Source organism: Manis javanica, chromosome 5 (assembly GCF_040802235.1).
Source record: "Manis javanica isolate MJ-LG chromosome 5, MJ_LKY, whole genome shotgun sequence".
Classification (NCBI taxonomy): domain Eukaryota; kingdom Metazoa; phylum Chordata; class Mammalia; order Pholidota; family Manidae; genus Manis; species Manis javanica.
Window position 1 is genome coordinate 29,265,169 of NC_133160.1, and position 23,466 is coordinate 29,288,634.

The 23,466-nt window shown below is 39.9% G+C and overlaps 1 protein-coding gene across 6 annotated transcripts in view; it reads left to right on the plus strand.

The window, feature by feature from the left end:
* Positions 1-23,466, plus strand: part of ATRN (attractin) — a 177,829-nt gene that overhangs the window by 144,290 nt on the left and 10,073 nt on the right. For 4 of the 6 annotated variants that reach the window (XM_073236857.1, XM_073236853.1, XM_073236855.1 and 1 more), the window contains exons 25-27: positions 3,062-3,123; positions 18,272-18,350; positions 21,725-21,832. In XM_073236857.1, coding sequence (XP_073092958.1) covers positions 3,062-3,123; positions 18,272-18,350; positions 21,725-21,832 — 249 coding nt within the window. Of the gene's footprint in view, positions 1-3,061; positions 3,124-6,760; positions 7,838-18,271; positions 18,351-21,724; positions 21,833-22,532; positions 23,151-23,466 lie in introns of those variants that run through there. The other 2 variants (XM_037017369.2, XM_037017370.2) reach the window with 2 other exon arrangements.

Consider the following 23,466-nt stretch of genomic DNA (forward strand, 5'->3'; position numbering starts at 1 on the left):
TGCACTTGAGAAGAATGTGTATCCTGTTGCTTTTGGATGTAGAGTTCTGTAGATGTCTATTAGGTCCATCTATTCTAGTGTGTTGTTCAGTGCCTTTGTGTCCTTATTTTCTGTCTGGTGGATCTGTCCTTTGGAGTGAGTGGTGTGTTAAAGTCTCCCAAAATGAATGCATTGCATTCTGTTTCCTCCTTTACTTCTGTTAGTATTTGTTTCACATATATTGGTGCTCCTGTATTGGGTGCATGTATGTTTATAATGGTTATATCCTCTTGTTGGACTGAGCCCTTTATCATTATGTAGTGTCCTTTTTTATCTCATTACTTTCTTTGTTTTGAAGTCTATTTTGTCTGATACTAGTATTGCCACACCTGCTTTTTTCTCCCTGTTGTTTGTATGAAATATCTTTTTCCATCCCTTAACTTTTAATCTGTGCATGTCTTTGGGTTTGATGTGAGTCTCTTGTAAGCAGCATATAGATGGGTCTTGCTTTTTTATCCATTCTGTTACTCTGTGTCTTTTGATTGGTGCATTCAGTCTATTTACATTTAGGGTGATTATTGAAAGATATGTACTTATTGCCTTTGCAGGCTTTAGATTCATGGTTACCAAAGGTTCAAGGTTAGCTTGTTTACTACCTTACTGTCTTAGTTAACTCGCTTATTGAGCTGTTATAAACACAGTCTGATGATTATTTCTTTCCCTTCTTTTTCCTCCTCCTCCATTCTTCATATGTTGGATGTTTTGTTCTGTGCTCTTTTTAGGAGTGCTCCCATCTAGAGCAGTCCCTCTAAGATACTCTGTAGAGGTGGTTTGTGGGAGGCAAATTCCCTCAACCTCTGCTTGTCTAGGAATTGTTTAATCCCTCCTTCATATTTAAATGATAATTGTGCTGCATACAGTATCCTTCTGTTGCATTGCATTAAATATATCATGCCATTCTCTTCTGGCCTGTAAGGTTTCTATTGAGAAGTCTGATGATAGCCTGATGGATTTTCCTTTGTAGGTGACCTTTTTTCTCTCTCTCGCTGCCTTTAATACTCTGTCCTTGTCCTTGATCTTTGCCTTTTTAATTATTATGTGTCTTTGTGTTGTCCTCTTTGGGTCCTTTTTGTTGGGAGTTCTGTGTACTTCCGTAGTCTGAGCAACTATTTACTCCCCCTGTTTGGGAAAGTTCTTAGCAATTATTTCTTCAAAGACACTTTCTATCCCTTTTTCTCTCTCTTCTTCTGGTACCCCTATAATGCTGATATTGTTCCTTTTGGATTGTTCACACAGTTCTCTTAATATTATTTCATTCCTGGAGATTCTTTTATCTCCCTCTGTGTCAGCTTCTATGTGTTCCTGTTCTCTGGTTTCTCTTCCATCAATGGCATCTTGCATCTTATCCATTCTGCTTATAAATGCTTCTAGAGATTGTTTCACTTCTGTAATCTCCCTCTGGACGTCATCCCTTAACTCTTGTATATTTCTCTGCATCTTCATCCACATGTTTATGATTTTTGTATTGAATTCTTTTTCAGGAAGACTGGTTAGGTCTATCTCCTTCTAAGGTGTTGTCTCTGTGATTTTTGTCTGTCTCAGATTCTGCCTTTTCATGGTGATAGAGATAGTTTGCGGAGCTGGGGCAAGTGATGGCTGGGAGAATGTCCCTTCTTGTTGGTTTGTGGCCTTCCTCTCCTGGGAGAACAGCAACCTCTAGCAGCTTGTGCTGGGCAGCTGTGCGCAGATGAGGCCTCTGATTCTTGTCAGGCCGCTATGGAGTTTAGCTCCACAGTTGCTGTGGGCATGGCCTGCCTCGGGCTGCTGCTCAGGCTGGCGGAGCCGCATCAGAGGGGAAACAGCCAGGAGGCTGTTCACCTTGAGGGGTCTCCAAACCACATTGCTGCACAGGGGGTTAGGGTTCCCAGGGTTCCCTGGGATTCCCAGCTGCTGGGCTAAGTGTCCCGGGACGCTTCCGTCCAGCAGTGGGGATCTGTCCCTTTAAGACTTTCAAAAGCACTCACTTTTCTTTGTCCCTGGGGTGCTGGCTGCGGGGACCGGCTCACAGTTCTTACTATCCTGCTTCCCTAGTTTCCAGCACCCTTCGCACGCACTGTGTCCGCGCTCCGGTGTGGATGCCTAGGGCTGGGTGTTTAGCAGCCCTGGGCTCCCTCTCCCTCCCTGCTCTGACTCCTCTCCTTCTGCTGGGAGCTGGGGTGAGGGGTGCTCGGATCCCGTTGGGCCGCAGCTTGTATCTTACCCCCTTCTCGAGGTGCTGGGTTCTCGCAGGTGTGGATGTAGTCTGGCTGTTGTCCTGTGTCTTCTGGTCTCTCTTTTATTGAAAGTTGTATTTGTTGTATTTTCAAAAATATATGTGGTTTTGGGAGGAGATTTCTACTGCTCTACTCATGCCACCATCTTGGCTCTGCCTCAGTCAGTGCTTTTTAAAGCACTTTGTCATAGTGTAATTGGCAGTATTGCCTCCTTCAGTCAGTGGTGTTTTAGAGTTGATGAACTACATTAGGGGTATTTTATATTCCTGGTCTAAAGTTATTTCACTTCCAGCTGGTGTAAAATTGATTGTCAGATGATGTTCAATGAGGTAAAACTTGAGATAATGGTTTTTAAAAAGGACGCTATTTGAAGTGAGTGCACACTGAGCACATAAGTGTCCAAGGGATAAGGAGCACAGATGAGCTATTCTCGTGAAGGTATTTGAAACAGATGAGAAGAGCATTTTGTCTGGAGGAAACTGACTTGACTCTCCTTGGGGTTTGTACTTGGGGCTCTTCAAGGTCAGATGAAAAGAACTTACATTTGATGTCAAGAGCAGAGGGGTGCTGTGGGAATTTGTGATGAAGCCTCAGAATACTAGTTTTGGGTTGACAGGGAGAACGAAAAGAAACTAAATGAGGTGAGGCGTTTTTCCTCAAGTGAAAAAGTTCCATTAATCTCTTCTTGAAAATTTTCAATATGTCTTTCAGCTTAACTCTTGAACTGAAAAGAGTTCAAAATGCTGTTCAAGTTCAAGGTGATGCTATTGTGTACCCAGCTAATCACACTGCCTGTTTTTCTGTCACAGATTGCCTTCTCCCAGCACAGCAATTTTATGGACCTGGTACAGTTCTTTGTGACGTTCTTCAGGTAATTTTACTTACACAAACTGTATGTTTTCTTTTGATTCAGGTACCGAATTCTATTGATTATCAGCTCATAGAAGAAAAATAATCCTGTGTTTGTACAACAGGTTAAACTAACTTTACATATGTTCCTGAAAAGTTGCTGTAATTAAATTCAGTCTAATCTGATAAAATGAGAACATTTGGTTTGTGTTTTCTGGCTTTTTGAGGCAGTTTTTCATGTACCCTATCTAAATTATCTAAAATGTAGATAATTTAGCAGTTCATAAGGGGAGATTTGGGGGTTGAAACAACAATTAATTAATAATGATTTCTGGTGTGTGCCACATACATGCTGCTGCTTGTTCAAGAGATTATTCAGGAGATTATCCAGAGCTTAAAAGCTAAAAAGCTCTTGGAATTCTTTTATTTTTATAGGACTTTTTTTTTTTGCAGTTTATTTTTATGAAAATATCATATACACATAATTGAAAAGAACAAATGCTACTTATCTTACAAGAAAAAGCAGCAGCATCCTGTCCTACACCTTCCATCCCCTTCCGCCCTAGTTTAATTTGTTTAGCTGTTTTTTACCTCTCCATGGTTACACTATTTCTTGATTTCTTAGTTCGGTTATCTCAATAACTACAGTCCAACTATAAACATGAGATTTATTTTGTTACCCAACAACTCCCCCTACACTGCCAACATATACAAATCCCCTTCCTCCCACTCATGATGTAATGTAGTTACATCACAGTGTTTGGCTAAATCAGTCATCCCTGCTGATTATTATATCCATAAAACTCCCATTCATAGCTGACTTAAGCTATGATTATACTTCCCCGTCTTTTGGATGGAGAAGTCACACTTTCCTCATCCTAAATGTGATATTTGCTATGTTTTTTTTTTTAATAGTTTGGTTTTCTATGCACTAGCCCTCATTTATCCCTGTACTCTCATATCACTGGAAAATCTCAGTATGGTCCAACACAAGCTAGGACTCTTGGCTTTAGTTTCTCTTGGGGATGTCTGCCCTAGAACCCTCCAGCCTGCTGCTCCCAAGTGACCAGATCTTGAGGCCTGCTGTACAACTGTCATATTGGGAATCTCTTCTGCTTTCCTCTTATATTGAAGTCTCTCTGTTTCCTGGACCTCATATCTTGGCCTTGCTATTTATTCCCTCCTTTGGATGGAGCACATTCTCAGGAAGGTAACTTTTCTGTGACCTTTCTGCTCTGAAAATATCTTAATTTTACCCTCACTTTTGATTGAAATTTGAACACAGAATTCTAGGTTGGAAGCCATTTCCTGTTAGAATTTAAAGGCCTTATGCTGTTTCTTTTAGCTTCCAGTAATTAATATTGAGAAGGCTAGTGCCATCATAATTCCCACTTATTTTCTCTCTATAAAAAATAATTATAAAAATACACAAACACAAGTGTCTAGCTCCGTGAATTATCACAAATTGAACACACTCATGTAAACACTACCCAGGACAAGAGATATGTTGTTACCAATACCCTAGAAGCTCCCATTGCCATCAATCACAACCCCTCCCTTTTCCCCAAAGGTAACTATTTACCAAACTTCTAAATCTGAATATTGCATTTTCCCATTTAAAAATTTTATATAAATTAAATCACAACAATTTTTTTTATTAATATATCATTGATACACAATCTTACGAAGGTTTCAATTAAGCAACGTTGTGGTTACTACATTCCCCCATATTATCAAGCTCCCCACACACACACACCCCATTGCAGTCACTGTCCATCAGTGTAGTAAGATGCTATAGAGTCACTACTTGTCTTCTCTGTGCTGTACTGCCTTCCCTGTGACCCCCCTACATTATGTGTTTTAATCATAATGCCCCTTGATTCCCTTCTCCCTCCCTCCACACCCATCCTCCCCAACCCCTTCCCTTTGGTAACCACTAGTCCCTTCTTGGAGTCTGTGTGTCTGCTGCTGTTTCGTTCCTTTAGTTTTGCTTTGTTGTTACACTCCACAAATGAGTGAAATCATTTAGTACTTGTCTTTCTCTGTCTGGCTTATTGCACTGAGCATAATACCCTCTAGCTCCATCCATGCACAACAGAAATTTTAGAACAGTTTGAATGGTGAAGAAAAATTTAAGATGTGTGGATGCAGTTAAAGTTGTACTTAGAGGGTTTAGTTTTAAATTGATGGTTCTCAACCTTAGCTGTACAGTAGAATCTCGTAGGGAGTTTTTGATGCCCAAACCACATCCCAGACCAGTTACATCAGAATCTCTGGGAATGGGACCCAAGCATTTGAAAGCTCCCAGGTGATTCCAACATGCAGCTGAAGTTGAGAATCACTACTTTATGAAGGCATATGTTGGAAAATAAAAAAAAACACCCCTCTCAATAAATCAGAAAAAGAACTGCTAACTAAACCTAAAGAAGAAAGGAATATAAATAGAACAAAAATTAATGATACAGGTGATTAGGTACAGTAGAAGGGATTGAGAGAACCACAGTTAGATGTTTGCAAAGAATAATATTGATTAACCTCCAGAAGATTCACCAAGAAAAAGAGAAGGTATAAATAATGTCAGAAATTAGAAGAAAGAAGGCATTACTCCAAATCCTTCAGACACTTTTCTCTTCCAGAAGAGTATTTTATGAGCAACTTCATATAAATAGACTTGAAAATAGAATAGATGGGATGGCACAATTTTAAAAAAGCAGAACCTACTTACAACTTACCAAATCTTTCACAGAAGAAATAGGAACCTGAGTGGTTTAAACAATACATAATTAAAACTTTTCCCACAATGATAACTATAGGCCCAGGTGGCTTCATTGGTAACTTATAATCTTTTAAGGAAGAAATATTATCATTACTAATGAATCTTCTAGAGAAATGAAAAAGAAGGAATATATCCCAATTCATTTTATGAACTTAGAACAATCCACCAAGAATATGATGAGAACAGAGTTTACGAACCAGTCTCAATCATGAATGAGGAAGCAGAAATCCACTAATAATATAAAAAGGCTAGTATATTATGACCCAGTTGGCCTTAATACAGGAATTGCAAGGTTGATTTAGCATCAGAATATCAGTCAGTATAATTCATAATAATTGCATGAAGGAGGAAAATGATATAATGGGGGAAGGCATTTGATAATATTTAATATTCATTAAAAACTAGTAAATTATGAATAGGAAGAAACTTCTTTAAATATGATATATATATATATGTAGTGATTATATAGAGCCATTACCTATATATTAAATATATATATATGCACACAATATATAAAGCCAACAGTGAACCACATTCTTAATGTTAGATGCTCTCCCATTGTGTTTGGGAGCAAGACAAAGATGCCAATATCACTTAGTTCACTCAACATTGTGATAGAGGTTCTAGCCAATATAGTAAGACAAGAAAAATTAAAATACATAAGAACTGGTAAAGGAAAAAAAAAATCATCATTACTTACAACATGATTGTAGTCATAGGAATTCAAAGAACCTACAGAAGTATTAGAATTAATAGGTCAGATCAGCAGTTACTAGACAAAAGGGCAGTATTAAAAAAACAGTTTAAAGGCATATATCTTTTGCAGCCCTTACCAGTAAGGGTAGATGCTGGCATGAAAACCATACAATTATATTTCCCATAGTAAGCCCTTCAGTGCCCTCCTCCCCTTCCTACCATGAAAGGAGACATTCCGGGAGCAGATGGCCTTGTGTCAAGATTCATCTATGTCCTGATGGGCCCACTTCCGCCTGCCATAAGCTGATGATGTTGAGGAAGAGAGTCGTCAAATTACCAATTTGTCTTTTTTGCTATAAAATTTACTTAAAATATATATTTTTTTACTTTGGTTATCTGGTGCATTTTGTTCTCTTAAGTGTAAGAGACCCAGCATTCTGCATAGCCTTTAGTTTCTGGATGATGACATCTCCACCAAGAAATAACAGTTGCATTCCTTCAGTCTTGGAGGGGGAGAAATGAATCTAATAAAGACATTTGGCATTTCTGGGGGGGCAGGAGGGGACCGATTACATTTCTATATTTCACCAACAAAAAATGAAATTTATGTATGTTTCTGTTATTTTGATAGTAAAATTGTTCAAAATTATAGCATCTCTAGATCAAGAAAAGAATGGTAAAGAAAAAATGGGGAGGGTGGGGAGACAGTCCACTGGCCCTCCCATGTAATAAATATTGTGTTGAGCTAAGTGACCAGTGAAACTCTAGCACAAAGTCAGATTGTCCAGTGGAACATGATACATAACCAAGGGAACAGTTAAAGTTTCAAAGTTTCAAATTTGTTTGAGTGATGAAAAAATAAATGGAAGTAAAAAATAGATTGTAATGCACAAGAAACTAAAAGATTAGTATAGACTTGATAGCCAATAGTCACATGTAACGATATGTAGCTAATGTGACTGAGAAACTGAATTTTTCATTTTATTTAACTTTAATTTAAATATTTAAAAACTAATACTTGATTCAATTTTCAGAGAACGTTACTGGGTATATGAATCAACATTTTCAAATCTGAATTTTATGAAATCTTAAATACAGATAAAATGTTTTCTGGTAAACATTTAGCATTCAAATGGAGATGTGCTTATAAGAGGCACATTGGGTTTTGAAGACTTAGTAGAAAACAAGAATGTAAAACTATCTCAGTAATTTTTATATTGCTCACATGTTCAACTGATGTTTTGGCTATCCTGGGTTAAATAAAATTTTATTTATTAAATTAATTTCATCTGTTTCTTCTTGTTTTGTAATGTGGCTGCTAGAACATTTAAAATTACATATGTGGCTCACATTAAATTTCTTTGAACAATGATGATATAGGTAACAGAAAGGGAAAAAATTGTAGGCACAACATAACAAGATGAAATAATGCTGAATACATCTAAGAAGTATTTTAAAACCAAATATTAAAACTTAATTCAGACTTTCTCAAGCTTGAAGACAAGAATTCTTACATTATAAAATACCAAAAATATTTTATGTTCATAATAAGTTTTCAGATAGCATGAAAATAAAATTAAGTCTTTCCCTAATCCAACTTTTCAGAAATTTCCACTGTTAATATTTTGGTGTATATGTTTCCAGAATTTTTTTCCCTGTGTATATACACTGCACATGAGCTGGGGTTTTTCTAATTCTTCAGTTTATAAAATGTGCTACCACTTCACATGCTGTGCTGTAACTTGCTTTTTTTTTCTCAATGGTCTGTGGCTGATGTTTCCTTGTTTTTCTAAACAGCTTTTCCCATAGTATGAGTACCATATTTTGATTTAGTCATTAGTTTTCGACTCTTAGATTGTCCTGTTTTTGTTATACATCTTTGCGATTTTCTATGAATATCTCTCTGAGATGCAAAAACACTGACAAACGGCCCCTCAGAACAGTTGCACAAATGTACACTCTGCGGCAAGAATGTAATTTCCCTTAACTCTTTCTGCCTGTTTCTCTTGCTCTTGCTATTCCTCAGCAGCACTAGAAATTGTTATTTTAATTTTGCCAGTCGGGGGGGTATCGCTGGGATCTTGTTTTAATTTGGATTTCTTTGATTAGGAGTAATCATATCCTTTGCTCATATTTCTTTGGGGGTGTCTGCCTTTTTCTTACAGAAGTTTGGGATCTCATTATTTTTGTGACTGTTAACGTGTGTGTGTGTTCAGTTGTTTGACTTATAACTACATTTTGGGGTCTTTCACCAAGCAGATCCATCAGTCTTTTCCTCTATTTCTTCCTGAGTATTCTAATGTCTTTTCATATTTAGGTCTCCCTTTACCCATCTGTGTCTATTGGATATAGCTTAACTATTTTTCCAAATGGACAGACTTCAGAAACTTGTTTGTGAATCAAGGCAGGATATTAATTACCTTGACTCCAAGGTCACAACACCCACTAGGCCACGAATTCACTCTCTATAATTTCCTTTTTCATAATATGCCCGGCTTAGCTCACTAGAGCTGAGTGGGGGCATGCACCACAGGACCTCTGTCCTGGTGATGCAATGCTAGCAATATGGGGTGCTGGAAATTTGATGAAATTGCCTCCCATTCACAAGGAAATCTCTTTCCACAGAAATGTAGATTCTAAAAGGAACCTGTCTTTACTCATGTTACCATAGAAAAAATTAAAATCCCAAGATCTCCTTCCACCTTTCCAGCATTTTTCTTTTCGCTTAGTGCCAGGCAGCCAGGACATGAGCCATCTTCATGGTTCCTCCACAGGAGAGCCAAAGATTTGTCGTATATGCATGCAAATCAAGTGTGTCATGAATCTTTGCCCTGTGATTTCCACCAATTTATGAGTCCTTCCAAGAGAGTTGTCATTTCCTTCCTTTTTGATCATGTGAGCAGCAGGGCCCAGAGGGATGGTGCTCTTACCTAGTTCTCCTCTGTATTTTCCTCAACGGTACTTACCAGATCCCACTGACCCATCATATTCCTACTACTACAAACCCAACCTAATTGTCCACTCTATGAAGCCTTCTGACACATTCACCCCAGAGTCCACCCCTTCTTTGACTCTGCGCTACTCATGTTTTTATGATGGCATTTAATCACCCTTTAATGTAGTCATTAGCAGTCCAGAGCTTAAGGGCACCCCATACACAGACAAACCTGCCATTTGACAAGCAAGATGAATGGCCAATTAGAGGCCTCTACTACAAGTTCTAAATTGAGTTCTTAGAGCCTGAAACAGTAACCTTATAACTGTCAGCCCTGGCTATACCTTAGAACTACCTGGGAATACTGATTTAATTGGTCTGGCATGGAAGCTAATTGTTGATGTATTCTAAAGGCTCTCCAGTGAGTCTTAGGTTTAGCTGGCATTGAGAAACCCTGAGTTCACTGAAAGTTGTATGAATTCAGGAGCTGGGGCAGTATTACTTCCATCACATGCAAGCTAAAGCATAGAAGTTCAGATGGGAAAGAACACATATAACCTCTGTGGGGATGTGGCCATGGCCAAGCCTCCTGGCAGCCTCATGGTTCCAGTTCCTACAAGAGCTAGCTGCTTTAAGGTCTTGAGAGAGCCCCGTAATTACTCACCTACAACCATCCAGTTACCTCATAGGTAGTAGTTATTGGGGATTTAAATTATAGGAACAATTTTTAGAAATTAATCTTTTTTGTTTCTGGCACCATTTTTTGTGTCCCATGACTTCCCTTTTGTTGGATGCTGCTAGTGTGGTCGTGGTGTTATGATGCAAAACTGTATCCTGGAATAATCTCAGAAGAGGTCTGAAAAAGAACTTGATACTTGGCAGGGGCAGGGAAGGACTCATTGAGTATGAAGACTGGAGTCTTGAGTTTTGCAACTTTATCTTCTCTTTGGTTGTTTCCTTTTATCTTCTCTTTGGTTGTTTCCTTTAATTCTATTTGCTTGAGTTCTAGAAATCTCTGTTAGATGAATGAGGGAGATTCTGGGTCTGTCCTCTGTATTTCTTAAATCTTTCTTTCTCATTTTCCTTTTGCACAGCATGCTAGGTGAGCTCCTCCGCAATGTTTTCCAGCTTATTGCTGTAATCCAGAGTTGACTCCATTTCTTTGTTGAACCCATCTGATGAGTTTTTTTTTAATCTTTGCTTATTCTCTAATACATTTTTCCTTGTAGTCTCTTTCAGTTTTATGAATGCAATTTCCTATTCCTTTGTGAAATTTGTGTATTTTGAGGTCTTATTTGTACTCTTAATAACTGTCTCTCAGATGTTTGGGTTTTTGTTGTTTGGTACCTCTATTTCACAATGTTGGTTTTCCTCAAAATGTCTGACTTTTGGTTGAAGAGTTCACGTTTGCCTGTGTGAATGCCATTTCTGTCTGTCCCCTCCAGTGAGTATGGAGTGGAGACAGAATGGGCCACTGGGTTGGGTGTACTGTGAGTTTATTTTCTGAACAAAACAGCTGCCATCCTGCCTGCCTCTCCAGCCCTGGGACCAGAGCTGCCTTAGCTGCTGTCTTCTCTTGCTCAGCACAGCAGAGACAGGGAAGAAGCCACCTGGTGTGGCCACATCTGAATGCAGCCCCCCATGAACACTCTGCGGGTTTCCTCCTTTATCGTACCCACTGGCTCTAGGCTTGGAGCACCTTTGATTTTGTTTATTTCTTTTAATTTTTAGAGATTTTATTTGTTTTTAAGCAGTTTTACTTTACAAGAGAATTGAGAGGAAGGTACAGAGATTTCCCATACAGCCCCTGCCCCACACATGCACAGCCTCCCCCGACTGTCAACATCTCACCAGACTTCTATGTTTTTACTGAAGATGAACCTACACGGACATCATAATCATCCGAAGTCCATATTTTACTGTGCGGTTTGCTCTCAGTTTGCATCAGTCCATCTCATAAGTTCTTTTTTAGTGTTTACTTTTTATTTCTAATGTATTTTTCCTAATAACCTATTTCAGTTTTATGAATGCAGTTTCCTATTCTTTTGTGAGATTAATAATATTTTGAAGTCTTATTTTGTGCTCTGTTGGGTTGCATAAATGTATAATGGCATATATCTGTCATTATAATCTCATACAGAGTATTTTCACTGCCCCCAAAATCCTTGTGCTGAAGTACCGTTTTGAATTTTCAGCCCTCTATAGTCTGGCTTCCATCTCCACATGTGATCTAAATTTCTGGTGGTTTTTGAGCGCAACAAGCATATCTCTCTTGCCAAATCCAAAAGATACTTTTCAGTTCTCATCTTTGACTTCTCAACAGTACCAGCCAACTGACCACACTCCTCAGTGAGGCTCTTCTGGCCTCTGTGAGCCCATGCTGCCCGAGGCCACTCCTCCTTGAACCTCCCTTTCCTAGTCAACCTCTCACTGTGGATCTTCTTCCAGAGCTTGACCCTGGCCATCTTCTCACTCTGCTCTCTGACTGAACTTTGCCATCCCCATCTGAGGTGTAATGTGCCCAGAAGTGAACTTTTTGATCCTTCCTCACTGTCTTGCCCACATCACTAATTGGCAGCACGGTGCTGCCAGCTGTGAGTCACTTCTCTCCTTTCCACATGGAATGGGCACTCCCTCACCACGTCCCAGCACCTAGAGCCCTGTGTCTGTATCTGTTTGCACCACCCCCACCCCCACCCCCACCCGCACCCAAGCCATACAATGTCATCTGGACTATTTCAATTGACTTTGGCCCTGGTACAATCCACAAAAAGTCCAGAGGAGACCTTTAAAATGAATCAGCTTTTGTCTATCACTTACCTCAATGCAGTGGCTTTGCACTGTATCTAAAATTAAAACCAGGGTACTGCATGAACTGGCCTTTGCTCCCCTCTCATATTCATCTTATGCAACTATTCTCTGCATTCCCCCTATGTGGGCTGCCTTGTATTTCTTTAAAAGCACCGAGTTGTTTCCCACCTCACAGCATTTTCACATCCTTTTTTTTCTTTCTGGAACATTCTTCTCCCTACCCTTCACCCATACACTTTTATTTATTGCTTGGTTCTTCCAAACAACAACCAATTTTCTGACATTAACTGAGTGTCTACAATTCAATTTAGTTCTGATACTACCTGGAGTTAGCATAGACTTCGTAGGGTACAGGCTTAATTCAACAAGACTGCCCCCACTTAGATGTCAGCCATGAATGGGTCCCCAAGCCAGCACACTTCTGATTACTCTACTACAAATCTGAGGTCCCCGTGACTCTCACCTCAGATTCAACAGTTTACTAGAATGACTCACAGAACTCAGAAATTCACTACTTAAAATCACAGTTTTGTTGTAAAGAATATCATTCAGGAGCAGCCAAGTGGAAGAGATGCATAGGGCAAGGCATGGAGGTGGGGCGGGGAGTGCAGAGCTGTGCCCTGCCTGGGCATGTCGTCCTCACCAACCCAAAAGCTCCCCCAAACTTCGTTGTTCCACATTTTTTCAAGGTTCCATTACATAGGTATGACTGATGAAATTATTGGCCTTTGGTGACTGAACTCAGCCTCCTGCCCTCCTGCCCTCCTGCCCTCCCCAGGGAGGACGGGGCTGAGCGTTCCAACTGCTTGCTCATTGATTGTTTCTTCTGGTGACCAGCCCCCATCCTGAAGCTATTTAGGTCCCGCTCTCCCATGAGTCATTCATTAGCCTACAAAAAACACACTAGTGAACTACATCTCAGTAAGCCTGTTACAAAAAATAGTTCATTCAGACTCAGAGGCCCTGTCATTTTTTTTTATTATACCCTTCTGTATTGAATAAATTACTTTGTACAAAAAACTAGTAAAGGTATATTTAAAAAAAGGAAAAAAGTAGGCCTTTCCTTTTTAATGCTAAGTAACAGTCTGTGTAAAGATGAATCACAATTTATTTATCTGTTTACCTCTTGTGGGACATTTGGGCTGTTCCCAGTTTGGGGATATTACAAATAAAGCTGTTAATGAACATTTGTGTAAAAAAGGTGGGAAGGGGGTTATCGCTCATGAAATTTCCAAGCTTTTTAGGAACTCTGTGCCAGGAACACTGGACAAAGACCAAATAATTATGTTGTTTATTATACCAAACTCATCCTTCAGATCTTGGCGCCGTATCACTATCTCCAAAATTTCATCTTGGAACCCCCAAACTATATTGTGTTCCCTTGTTCTCGCCCATAGATTTTTTTCATCATGATATGTACTTTCTATCTATGTCCAGTTATATTCTGAGCTTCAAGAGAGCAGGGACACTGTCCCTTTTGTTCACTCCTACACACAAATAGACCTTCAGCATCTATCACATAGTCGTGCTCAAATGTATGTGGAAAGTAAACTAGACCTTGGGGAGAAGTGCAGGGTCATGAGGAACACTAGCACCAGCCTGTCTGAGGGAAACAAGCTAATGGTGCTGGTTGGTGGCTGGTTTTAAGCAGATGCAGAGGCCATATTCTAAGTCAGTAGCTCCAGTTGGCAGGGGTGCTATGTCCTTGGAACAGGTGTAGGGAATGAGATGACCCTGCTGCCAAGTGCCAGCCCAGTGAGGATTAGTCACTTTGTGGACTGGTGGAAGCCTGGATGACACCGTTAGAATTGATGGGAAACATCCTTAGGGACCATGGTAACAAGGACAGATGGTCATTCCATCACCTCTCCCTTTTGAAAGGTAGAACCTCTGGAAAGGAATCCAGAACTTCGGTTTTACTGGATTGTGTTTAAGAACCAAGAATGATTATCTTTTAGCCAAGAAGGGAGCCCTTTTTATGAGCATGGGGGAGAAAATACTTTCCCAGAGCAAGTCAACCAGGTCCCAAAGGATCCACATGAAACCTATCAGGGGAGGAAGAGAAGTATCCAGATAACCCTAACACTCTGAAGAATAACTCATATGATACAGTAAAGAGATTCAGAGTGGGGCTAAGAGTGATCCAGATGAGAACATCAGCGTGACATCAGCTTGAAAAAGTACTTCTAGTCTCAGGCACAGCAGTTCTAGATCGGACAAGCTGTTAAGCCCTGTTTGTATCTCAGTGAGCTGCTTCTCCAGACTCCAGTTGGGGCCTTGTGTATAAAGTGGGAAATTGTTAAGACATTAAAACTTGCTCACTCTGAGAGTCAAATGAGGTAATGTATGCAAAGGGGCTTTGTGTTGTGGGGTGATGTGCCAGAGTGGTCAGGATGATGGCTGTGAGTGGTAAGAGGAGAGACAGACTACAATGGAAAATCTGTGTGGCTGGATTAGAGGTTCCTTAGAGAGGGCAGCAGGTGAGAGAGGATAAAAAGGAGAAACAGGTGATGTCACTCCACCCAGCCAAAAGGAGGGAATTTAATGGGAATCCTTGATGTGGGTGAGATAACAATGTTTTTGTTAAACTTAATTATCTGAACTTCTGCTAAGACTTGCTAGATTGACAGCAGACATCTTGACAAATCTATGACTTGTTGACCATTTTATTTTCCAGAAGACAGACTGATATGGGGTTCTGTCATTCTGGATCCAATTCTAACCAGAATAGTGAAATGCAGATTACAGGAACTTGAGAAGAAGCAGTGGTATCTGTGTTCAGGCTGCCTTGGAAGTCAAGGCCAGGCCAGGAAATGCATATGTAGTTACAGGAAAGCTAGACTTGTAAGGTGGGAAAAAACAACCATTATTAAAGGCCTTGTCCTCTAGAAGGAAAGCTGATGATGCTCTCAAAGATTGATACCATTCTAGCTGTGAAATTATAAGTAAGCTGGTGAGAGAGAGAGAGAGTCCTCAAACATTGAGCTCTCAGACAGTTTTTGACTTTTCAAAAATACATAACAAAAAAAAAATAGGTGTGGATTTTTTTAGAATAATCTCAGAAAAGTTCAAGCCTCTGATAAGCAGGTACAGGTTTAGATGAAAGGCCAAAGGAGTCTTGTTTTCTCCTTAGGTACAAAGCTGGCAGTAAGTGAGAGACCCGTAGCCTGGGGCCAGCGTCCTGGTGTGGAAAGACAGAAATGTATTTCTTTGCTGATCTTTGAGTGACACTGGCAAATGTTAACAGTGATCAAAGCTAAGCAACAGACATAGAGGGATTCACTAGATCATTCTCTCTACTTTTGCTGTTTGAAAATTTCCATTATGCCATGTTTCTTTAAAATACATTGTACTGAAAAATAGAGAAAACAGTTGGTAAGAGGCCTTGACGTAGGGTGAACATGGAGTTACAGCCCAACCAGTTTGGGAAAAACAAAATGGGACAGATGTCTGCAAGTGCCACCTTGTTTGAAACAACTCGTAAATTCTTCACTGTTGTAATGCCCCAGGAGAAAACACGCACATAGCAGCTTTGAAGGGCCATCCATGTATGCTTTTAGTGTCGTTTCTTAGGAAGCTGAAACTGGGTTGTTGGTGTTCTTAATGGGTCTGTCTTGAAGTTGGAAGCCCCAGCGAGGCCTGGGGGAGAGGGGCACAGACCTGCAGTACTGAGCAGTCCCAAGAGAGGCCTCTGAGGCCAACCTGTACCCAACCACGTCAGGAGCTTCTCAACCAGTTTAGAAGTTCTCATGCTGTTCATGTCCTTCCATGTGGATTTGCTGCCTCCTTACGTTTATTTGTCAGAATAAAAATACAAAAAAGCGCTAAAACCAAGACAGCAGGTTAACTGTTCTCAGATTCCTTTATTGCCGCTTCCTGTTCTCCCCAACTTCTCGATGGTGGGGTGGCCCCCAGGACATTCAGTATTGGTATTCATTCCCTAGGTGACCTCATGCAAACACAGTAGATATGCTGATGATCCCACATGCCATCTCCAGCCCAGACCTAGCACCTAGCTGCCAGGCTCATGTAACTGCCCATGACCTCTCCCCCTTGGCTGTTGGGTGGGTATCTCAGAATTCAGCATGTCTCAGACTGTCTGCTATCTCACCCGCTCCACACATAGCCTCCCCTGTCTAGGTTAATGGCGAGTTCCTCAGGCCAAAAACCCTGACCCCTCTTTCATACCCTGCATCCAGCCTGTCAAGAAATCTGTTGTCTCGAACTCAAATTATATCCAGGTTGCAAAGTGCTTTTCACACCCCTGCTGCCACCAGCCTGGTTTGAACCTCCATCTTCTCTCTCCTAGACTACTGGTCTCCCTGTTTCTGCAATTGCTTCCCTGAAGGATCTCCTCTGTGTAACTTAAGTCATGACACTTACCTGGTCAAAACCCTGTAGTACTGGTTCCTCATCTCACTCAGTAGAATCCAATACCTTTATAATACCTGCAGGACATCCATGATCTGCCTGTCCTTGCCCCTCTGACTTTTGTCTGTGGTCCAGCTCCCCCAGCTCCAGCCATGCTGGCCGCCTCAGGTTCCTCAAGGAGTCCTGGGCACATCCTCACTTTTGCCCTGGTATGTTTCTGTAGACAGCCTCCTCCAAGTCTTTGCCCAGATGTCACCTTCTCAAGAATGAAGGCCCACCCACTCTGATCATTCTGCTTTAGAGGGCCAGTGGCACTCCTCAGCCCCCTTCCCCTTTTTTTCTGTAGCATTCACTACCTTCTAACATGCTCTGTAATTTTTTGTTTGCTGTTTCTCCACCTGCTGGAATGTAAACTCTAGAGGGAGAGTGTTCTTTTGTTGAATTCATTGATGCATTCTATGAGCCTAGAACATGACCTGTCCAAATAAATTATCTATTAGAGGGCAAACAGAGACTGTCAGGGAGGAGGGAAGACTGGCCGTGTCAGGATAGCCACGAGGCCCAGCAAGACAGGAACTGAAGGCTCTCTCCTGAGTGATGACCCTGGGAGCCTCTTCTCTTTTGTCAGCGAAGCCATTGGAGGTGCCTTCACTCTGGTGCATCTCGGGGAAGTGGTGGACTGGGATCCCTGAGGTTTCTAGATGTGAAAGGGCAGAAGTTCGGTCATCTTGGTCTTTCTTCAGCCTGCCTGGGGGTCAGCACTTGGGTGCACTGAGGCTGCCATTTGAGAAGCTGAGCCCATCTGCAAATGCAGAGCTTGGCTCTGCGTTTAATGAGTAAAAATGCCAGGTTTAACTTCAGCAGTTATCTAAGAGGTTTATTTGTTAGTTTCATTATTCCTTTAACCAAAACTCTGTCATTTTCTTTGGTGTCAGTAGCTTCTCAAACCTTTTAACACCTGGTTTACAGATGACAGAACATTAAAATCATTTGCTGTTACAAGACTGCTGGGAATTATTCTCTTCTAATACTTGCAAGAAAGCTGTCAGCTTGAGTTTGATCAATTTATTTTTTATAAAAAATATATGTATTGACTTTATAGAATTATAATTGAATATATATTATCACATGACTTTATATCTTCCATGTTTACCACTTCCTTATGAAAAGCTGATTGTTACTTTAATAGTTAAACTTTTCTCATTTTTTTAGACTTTACCAGTAAATGTTTGCTTATCCAATTAAATACTATGCTTTTTATGTGTTATAGTTATCTCAGAATTACTATTCTTCTTTGGGATAGGCCATGAATGGGCCATTCCAATAAAGGCCCAGTGGGAGGCCAGGGCTGTCCCTGAGTGCCTTGTGGGACATAGAGTGTAGAGGGCAGGTCAGGAAGCTCTGCTTATCAATGTCTTCTCACACTTCACTTCCTATAAACCAGAACATAATTGTGATGACTCATTAGCAACGTGCTTGAAGTTGGTATTTGGGGATTATTTCCCTTCCTGGCTGGTGGTGTGGATGAGTGTGCCAATTCTGGCCGCTGGGATGATAACTTGGTGCTTTCCTCTCTCACAGTTGTTTCCTCTCTCTGCTCCTGGTGGCTGCTGTGGTTTGGAAGATCAAACAAAGTTGTTGGGCCTCCAGGCGTAGAGAGGTAAGTCTCAGTGGGTAAAGATGAGTGAATCCCTGTAAGCGTTTTCCTTTCTATGTCTCTCAAGATAGTTTTAGCTACTGGGTGGTAATTGGTAGGCATACTCTCACTGAGATTAATGCTGCCCTTTCTGCAGTACAGTGTCAGTAGACTTCAATCAGTGCTATATAAAGTGTGATTAGTTCTGCACCACATGGTCTAAACTTTCTAAAAGGAGACCTAAGTGTTGACTTACAGGTGCCAATATTACCCTATCCTTAACTCAGGCTGGAGATCTGAGGGAGGGCTTGGTAGCATAGCCTTCCCCAGAGTCTTTCATAAGAATGAGAGTAAAATCAGCCATTTAAGCATCTCAAAAATTTCTTACTATTTAAGGAAATTGAAGAGTGTGTCTAATTAAGTTTTTGCTTGAGTTTTAAATTTCAGTGAGTCTTGATTTCTTTCCAGAGCTGCATTCCAAAAGTAATAGAAAGTCAGATACTTACAGTTGACAAATCAAATAAATAAACATGGTGAAAAATTGCAACCTAAGAACTTTGTTTATTGCAACTTGCACTTGTGCTGTCTCTGCCCTTTGGTCCTCCTCTTTATGGCATTGTTGCTATAGGAGGTGCACTTAAGATAGACTTACGTGTGTTCCTTGGTTTTTTGTATCATGCCTTTTTCTACAGAATTGAATCTGTAGACTAGAAGAGAACAGGAATCTCTACCATAAAAACTCAAAAGCACTCAGCACTGTTTATGGAACATTAGTGTATATAATAGGGTTAAAATAGGCTCAGGAATATGGGCCTGTCCCTGGGAGCCATGACACTTTTTCTGAGCCATGTAGAGGTGATCTTATCATAGAAGTAATATCGCATACTCTTTTTTGACATCATTTTTAAAATTCAGTAGATAACATGCAGAGGGTTTTTAAAGATAATTCTGTTATGAAGACATTTTAAAGTCCTGATGAATTACACAATGCTCTGAAAAAATATATATTATCCTAATGAAGTAAGAAAGAAGTGGGAAGCCTCAGTAAATCAGTAGCCAGAAAAGGAATTAAAAACTTGTCAAAATATTACTTTCTCCACAAAGGACTTCAGACCCAGGGAGTTTCAGTTTGAGATGAGCTTATGGAAATAATAGTCTATTCCTCTTTGTATGCTTATCAGAAGTAATTATTGCCAAAAGATATAAACTAACCCCAAGCAAAGGAAAAAATGAAAAACCTGGAAAAGAGTTCTAATTCATTTTTTTGCATAGAAACCTTGAATCCAGAGCCTGAGACAGGTGGTACCAAAATATAAAGGCCAGTTGCATAATGACTGTCAGCCGCAGTCCAGTGTACCAGTGTAAAAAAGGATCATTTTACACTGCAAAGCCTATTAGAATATGTTACACCTGTAGGTAAAAATAAAACCCAAATTTTAGTAGTGGCCAAATATCATTTAAACATTCAATGAAATTCAACACCCATTTCTAGTTTAAAAACAAAACTCTACCTCCTTAATAACACTATGAAGGATATCCAGATAAACATCATCACTCATGATAAGAAAATACTAGATGTTGTCCCAGTGACATCCAGACAAGGTAGTCATCATAAGAGCTGACATTTGAGCATTTCTGAACTCCAGGTATTGTTCTAAGAGGTTTTATGTAGATTAGCTAATTTAATCATTACAACAACCCTGTGAAATAGTTACACACACTAGCAGTTGCTTCACAGATGAGGAAACTGAGGCTCCGAGGGGCTGAGTAACTTACCATCATCACACAGTCACTAAGAGACCAGACTGGGCTTTACACTTGGGACTTCTGTCTTCATACACCATGTTCCTAAGCATCATGATGTCCCCATAGTCACTTAATTTTGTTCTGGATATTCTAGACTGTGCATTAAGAGAAAGAGAAATAAGTTTTGTTATTGTTGGAAAGGGGACAGATTACTATTTTCCAATAAGATTATTGGCACATGGTATAGTAGAGATTTCCTTGTGGAAAAATTAATAGTTAAGTACATCAAAAATAAAGAAGTGATTAAGAGAAGGCACACCCAACTAGAAAATATTTGCAACATACATTGGAGAAAATAAATGAATTACCTTGAAGAAAAAAGATTTTTTTTAAAAAGGATGCTTATTATGCAGCTGATGACCAATAAACTAAGTTTTTACCCTTGTGATTTAAAATTTGCCTGTAGCTGTGAACCTGATTGTTCAGAATATATTTCTCCATTTCTAAAATGTCAGTCATGATTTATCCCTCTCAGAATTGTAGAAGAAATAATTTAATGTTATTCACAATAACAAAAATAGCAGCTAGAACTGCTTTAGTCCCTGCTATGGATCAGGCCCTGTTTTTAGTGTCTTTACATGCATCACCTCCTTCCCTCTTCAGAAAAGAACTGGCGGAGGGTAGATACTCTGGCTCACTGTGACTGGCACTTCAAGTAGCACAGAACCCAGAGTAAGGTTGCTGCATATATTTGTTGAATAAGTAGGCCAACAGTTTTATGAGATGTGGGAATGTTATTACTGGTATTTTAAGAAAATATTTAACATGAAAATGCCCTTCTAAAACAGAGCCATGATCTGTCTAGCCCAAGATCTTCTATAATAGTTCCAAGGGGGTGGTTTGAAGTAGGCCTGACTGCCTTCCATGGCATGATCTCAGAGCTTCAGTGACAGGCTGGAGCTCTAGTACCCTTAGTGACAGGATTGCCCATCCACCATGTGCTATGCACTTTATAGTTAAAGCATCTCATTTGAATTTACTGACACTCTTAGGGGATTAAAAATCTGTTTCCAAAAGGAGGGAACTGAAGGCCAGAGACTTTAAACATCGTTTTTAAGGTGACAAAGCTGGAGAACTTTGAGCAGGGAGTCACATCCAGGCCTCCCTAAATGCAGAGCCCCTGCTTGTCCCTCCAACTCCGCAGAGCTTTCCATTCATGGTTTTAGCTTACACCACCCCCTGAATAAAGAGCTCTTCCTCTGTAACAAGGGACAGTTTTCATTGCTGTGTAAATACTTATTTCAGGTCTCAGTAGAAAGAAAGTCTGGCTTTAGTAATAAAAATATGAGGCGATAGGGCTGCATCATTTATTTTATGTATTTAATAAGCTGGCATCATAGCATTATGCCCATCAGTACTTCAGTGTGTATCGCCAACACATAAGGACTCTTTCTTTAACATGACAGCAATATTAAGTCCTCACATTATCTAATTCATGGTCTGTGTTCCATTTTCCCCAACTGTCTCAAAAATACCATTTTGGACTTGATTTGTCTAAGTAAGGGAGGATGAGGTATTTTTAATATGCAGTATTCTCTAGGGAAATCCCATCAGCACCAGTTGCAGTAATGCTTTGCTGTATTATTCAATAGCAACTTCTTCGAGAGATGCAGCAGATGGCCAGTCGTCCCTTTGCCTCTGTAAACGTTGCCTTGGAAACAGATGAAGAGCCTCCTGATCTTATTGGGGGGAGTATAAAGGTGAGAATGTGATTCAAAAGTCTCTCTAAATTAACTTGTCAAAACTCATGCTTCTAAGTCTGGGAAACCAGAGAGAAAACGAGAGCTTTATTCTGTCGCCATGGATGTTTTCCTCTCTTTTTAACAGTAAGCCAGCACACTCAAGTTGTCAGGTATACATTTATTTTCATATTCTAGTCTTTGTTTTTTTATTTTTTTTAATTGAGGTACATACATAAAATGAATAAATCTTAGTGCATAGCTAGATGAATTTTGACGTGTCTGAACTCACATAACCATCACCCAGATAATTTTCGTCTTTGATGCAAGTTGTTAAGCAGCCTTGTGTTCAGGGGATTTTAAAATATAAATGATTTTGTCTGATATTCTTGCAAGTATTCTGTGGCATAATGCTTTAAAGTGTGTATTTGAAAACAGCTAAACTGAACAGCTGTTCAATTTATATGTATTGGGGGGGATTTTTTTAAAGGGGCAATATTTTAATACACTATGCAATCTGTGTAAAATAAGTATTTCTGACCCCTTCAAAAAATATGATGAAGGATATAAGACTTTCTCTTTTGGCAAAATGATGAAATATTTTAGATACTCTGGGGAAACAGCTGTAGATCCTGAACAAACATACTTATTAAAGCATTACTGAGCTCACAGGAAGTAGGTGAAAATATCCAGGGACGACTCTCCCTTTACCTCCCTGCAGAAAGAACAAACCATGAATCAAGCAGAACCATAAGTCACCCTAAAGTTGTCCACATCGCTGACATACCAGACTACCACCTGAAGCAGGTGCAGATCCACTCTGTAGGAAAACATCCCCAGTTCAGCCCTGTAGGATCCCACAGATCAAAACCAAGTGAAGATCACCAAGGACAAGAGAGGCAAGCCACTGTGAACAAGAACAGAGATGACAGACCGTGGATTTAGAGAGGACTTAAATGTTAGGATTGACATCTAAAGAATATAATGTAGCTAGGTACAAAGTGTTTAAAGAAATAAAAGATGGAATCATAAAGAACAGATCTGAAAAAGAACCAAATGGATCTGTTAGAAATGGAACAGATAGTTGAAATTTTTAAAATAACTCAGTTTATATGTTAAACAGTACATCAGACAAGTGAGGAAAGAACTTTTGAACTGGAAGATGAATCTGAAGAAACCACACAGAAAATAGAAAAGGAAATGGAAAATGTGTCAGATAATAAGAATCTGGAGGGTAGACGAGAAGACCTAACATATATGTTATATGATATATGTTGTATGATCAGTGTAGGGAAGTTGGAACCCTTGGCACTGTTAGGGGGAATGCAAAACTATGCAACTGCTATGGCAACTGGTATTGCTCTTCCTCAAAACAATAAAAATAGAATTATCATGTGATTCAGCAATTTTTCTTCTGGGTATATACATGTAAGAATTGAAGGCAGGGTCTCAAAGATGCATTTGCACACCCATGTTCATCATAGCATTATTCACAATAGCTGAAAGATAGAAGCAACCCCAGTGTCCATCAGTGGCTGAATGGAGAAGCAAATTGTGATCCATACATACAATGGAATATTATTCAGCCTTTAAAAGGAAAGAAATTCTAACACATGTTCCACCGTGGATGAACCTCGAGGGTATTATGCTAAGTG